Source organism: Cryptomeria japonica, chromosome 10 (assembly GCF_030272615.1).
Source record: "Cryptomeria japonica chromosome 10, Sugi_1.0, whole genome shotgun sequence".
NCBI lineage: Eukaryota > Viridiplantae > Streptophyta > Pinopsida > Cupressales > Cupressaceae > Cryptomeria > Cryptomeria japonica.
The window spans coordinates 288890567-288894150 of NC_081414.1; the positions used below are offsets into that span (position 1 = coordinate 288890567).

Here is a 3584-nt window from a genome sequence, read left to right on the forward strand (position 1 = left end):
GCATACTTAAATAAAATCCGAGCAAATGAAATCGCAGAGCAGGAAGTCGTCTCTCCTCTAGCAAATCAGATACGTCATAATGCAGGTCAAATTTATTTTATTAGCTATAGTCAGCTGCAAACAAATGTACAGAAGATGCGTAGAAGTTGCAGTGGCGGAAGCCAGTTATGGAAAAGAAACCTAGACAGGTTTAACTAAGCGAAAAACGTTGGTCTACGTCACTAGAAACATTATTTAACAAAGTCGCGTCTTTGAGATTCCAGGATTGTTGGGTTTTTCGGGTCTTCCCCCGTCGATTCCGTGTGGGGGCTTCGAATCTACATTTTGTCACCTACTTTTCTCTCCCGCACTTTCGCTTAAATTTCTCCTCTCCTTCCCGGTCGCCACCATACTTACTTTGTAGGAACTGTTCAACCCATTCACACCTCTATATAAACTGGACAAGACGAACATCTAAGTATAGATTATTGCTCGGTTTTCCTTAGTTTAGCCTTGTGAGGTATCTAAATGGAGAACCGTGCGGCAAGTTGTGGCGGAGCAGCAGGATGGTGGGTGTATGTACTAGTTCCCCTGAGTTATAATGGGCCTAACTTCTGTTTCTTAGATAGCATTCAAGCCGATAAAAGTGATATTTGTGCATGGAAGCAGTACTTGCCGATTCTGGTTGCTGCTCTGGTTTGTGCAGCAATCCTCTCCTGGCGGAGTACTGGTGGATGTGCATGGACCGGAAAAAATAATAATAAGAAGAAGATTCCAGGGCCTCGGGGATGGCCCATAATCGGAAGTCTAATGGAAATGAGTGGTGGTCATGCCCACCGTAAGCTCGCTCACTTGGCCGCTACTCACGAGGCAAAAAAGCTGATGGCCTTCAGCTTGGGCTCAACCCCCGCAGTCATAACATCCGATCCAGAAGTGGCCAGGGAGCTCTTGAGCTCTCCTCACTTCGCAGATAGGCCTCTCAAACAATCTGCCCAGCAGCTAATGTTTGAGAGGGCGATAGGCTTTGCACCCAATGGCGACTACTGGAGGATGCTCCGTAGGATTTCAGCTGCTCATCTTTTTAGCCCACGGAGAATTGCAGCTCACGAAGGCGGCCGTCAGGCGGACAGTATGAAAATGCTATCTGATATACGGAATGAGTGCGCGTGCAAAGGCGCCGTCAGCCTCCGTCCACATCTCCAAGCGGCGGCTCTCAAAAACATAATGGGAAGCGTGTTTGGTCTAAGGCTAGATGGAGAGGAAGAAGGTAGAGAGGTGAGGGAAATGGTGGAGGAGGGATTTGAACTACTCGGGGCATTTAATTGGGCCGATCATCTTCCTTGGTTGCGACCGCTTGACCCTCTGCGAGTCCACGCCCGCTGCGCTCGACTCGTACCTCGCGTTAGGGCTTTTGTTCAAGGCATCATTAACCAACACCGACAGTCTGCTCTGCCAAGGGACACAGCCGATTCAGATTTCGTGGATGTGCTGCTTTCGCTTCAAGGACAAGATAAGCTCAACGACGACGACATCATCGCGGTTCTCTGGGTAAGAAATACTCCATCTTATTGTTTGCTTTCATATTAGATATCTTAATGCTCTGATAGAACTTATAAATATTTGTCAAATACAGGAGATGATATTCCGCGGCACAGACACAGTGGCTCTAGTTACCGAGTGGACCATGGCGGAGTTGGTATTGAATGAAGAAATACAAAGGAGAGCTCAGGCAGAGTTGGAGGCAGTGCTAGGGTGGGGTAGAAGTGTGCGGGATGAGGATATAGCAAGGCTTCCATACCTGCAAGCTGTTGTAAAAGAGAGTTTAAGAATGCATCCACCGGGACCTCTGCTTTCGTGGGCGCGTTTGTGCACGGAGGACGTTGACATAGCAGGTGGGATGCATGTTCCGGCGGGGACGACGGCGATGGTTAACATGTGGTCCATCACTCATGACCCTGAGATCTGGGAGTCGCCTCATGAATTCCGGCCGGAGAGATTTCTTGAACAGAAAATAGATGTTCGGGGTAATGACTTGAGGCTTGCACCCTTCGGTGCAGGTCGGCGAGTCTGTCCAGGAAAGGCTCTGGGCCTTACCACTGTTCATCTCTGGGTGGCAAAACTACTCCACCGTTGCAAGTGGATTCCTTCTCCTCAACACCCGGTAGATCTCACCGAGGTTCTCAAGTTGTCCTCCCAAATGGCCACACCCCTTACTGCGATTCCCACAGTCATTAAACCTTATTGAGATCTCCCAATCATAGGTTTTAAGGTCACTCTTTCAACATATTGCTTTTTTATTGCTAAACTGTTATAGAATAGTCTAAATGTAATTTTCTTAATAATGATCGTCTGGTGTATATAAGTTTTCCTAACAACGGTCTATTGCAGAATAGTTGGACGTAGATTGCCTAGGCGTTTCTTTATGAGTGGACATATTCATTGTTATTGACAAAAGCGTTTGAGATTAGTGTGGTGTAATACGCGTAAACCAACTTGAATGTGATTGCTAAGTTTCTTCTACCGCCTCTAAACCAACTTGAATGTGATTGCTGACTAGTAAATATGCATGTGTAAGCATTAACAAATATTAAGTTAAGAGATGAAAAGCACCCCGTCCCTTACAAAGTATTAAAACGCTATCAAACCCTTCAATGATGATTTGAAAATCATTAATGCAAGAGCTTTGTATTTGACCCCTAGGGTGGAAAGATATATAATAAGTTGTTTCTTGAATCTCTAAGAAATGATTTTGGATCCAAGACTAGAAGTATAACTATTTAACTAAACTAATAATCATCTATAGAACCTATCCAATAAAAAATAAAATGTCCAACCAACTTACTCTTCTTTAAATGTTGAAAATGAAGACCATAATGCTATGTCCCTAAAAAATACTTTAGAATCCTCTTAACAACACTCCAATATTTCTCCTTAGGTTTTGATATGAACCTAGATACCAAGCTTATTATAAATGTGATATATGGTGTGATAGTGACTAGAGCAACTATTTATTTAATAGAGGGTGGGATTCATAAATGTAGAATCATAAAAAGTGCAAAATATATGACCATCTTCCAAAGGTTTGGCCATAGGATTAGAATCCTTCATATATTCAACCTTGAAGAAGATCCTAAGATTACTTTTGTTAAGATAAAAATGTATCATATCTATGTTTTCAAATTTCAAGACCATAAAAATAAAATGTCAACCCTAACTTAGTCATTTCAAATTTTAAAATCATGACATCTCTATAATATACAAACAAAGAGAAATTATTGCTAGTGTAGATTAGATTGTCCATATAAAGCATAAGAATTGCAATATCTTAGCTAGGATGTTCAACCTAATGATTAAGATCATAATGTCTATATTCAATCTTTGTATTAAAGGTAGGAGTCAATGTAGGAATACAATTTTCTAGGTTCCTATTTCAGAGCATACAAGGTTGTTTGCAACCCACAAACAAAATAATTTCTTAAAAGATACTTAAAAAAAAATGGTTGAGAAATTTAAATCTCTTTATATTGGAAAATGCACACTTACCATCTATTTGATAAGTAGTCCATCCATTTTGAGTGGCTAAAAACAATACTAATCTAAAAAAT

At 41.8% G+C, this 3584-nt stretch overlaps 1 protein-coding gene across 1 annotated transcript; it reads left to right on the plus strand.

The window, feature by feature from the left end:
• The first annotated feature begins 490 nt into the window (after positions 1-490).
• Positions 491-2321, plus strand: LOC131034303 (cytochrome P450 78A4). Its single transcript, XM_057965774.1, has 2 exons — positions 491-1527; positions 1613-2321. The coding sequence occupies exons 1-2, from the start codon at positions 508-510 to the stop codon at positions 2222-2224; spliced, it is 1632 nt and encodes a 543-aa protein (XP_057821757.1). The 5' UTR covers positions 491-507; the 3' UTR covers positions 2225-2321.
• Positions 2322-3584: the final 1263 nt, after the last annotated feature.

Coding starts and splice junctions, on each gene's coding strand:
- LOC131034303 (XM_057965774.1), top strand. CDS start 508: ATGGAGAACCGTGCGGCAAGTTGTGGCGGAGCAGCAGGATGGTGGGTG. Junction 1,528..1,612: donor ACATCATCGCGGTTCTCTGG/GTAAGAAATACT, acceptor TGTCAAATACAG/GAGATGATATTCCGCGGCAC.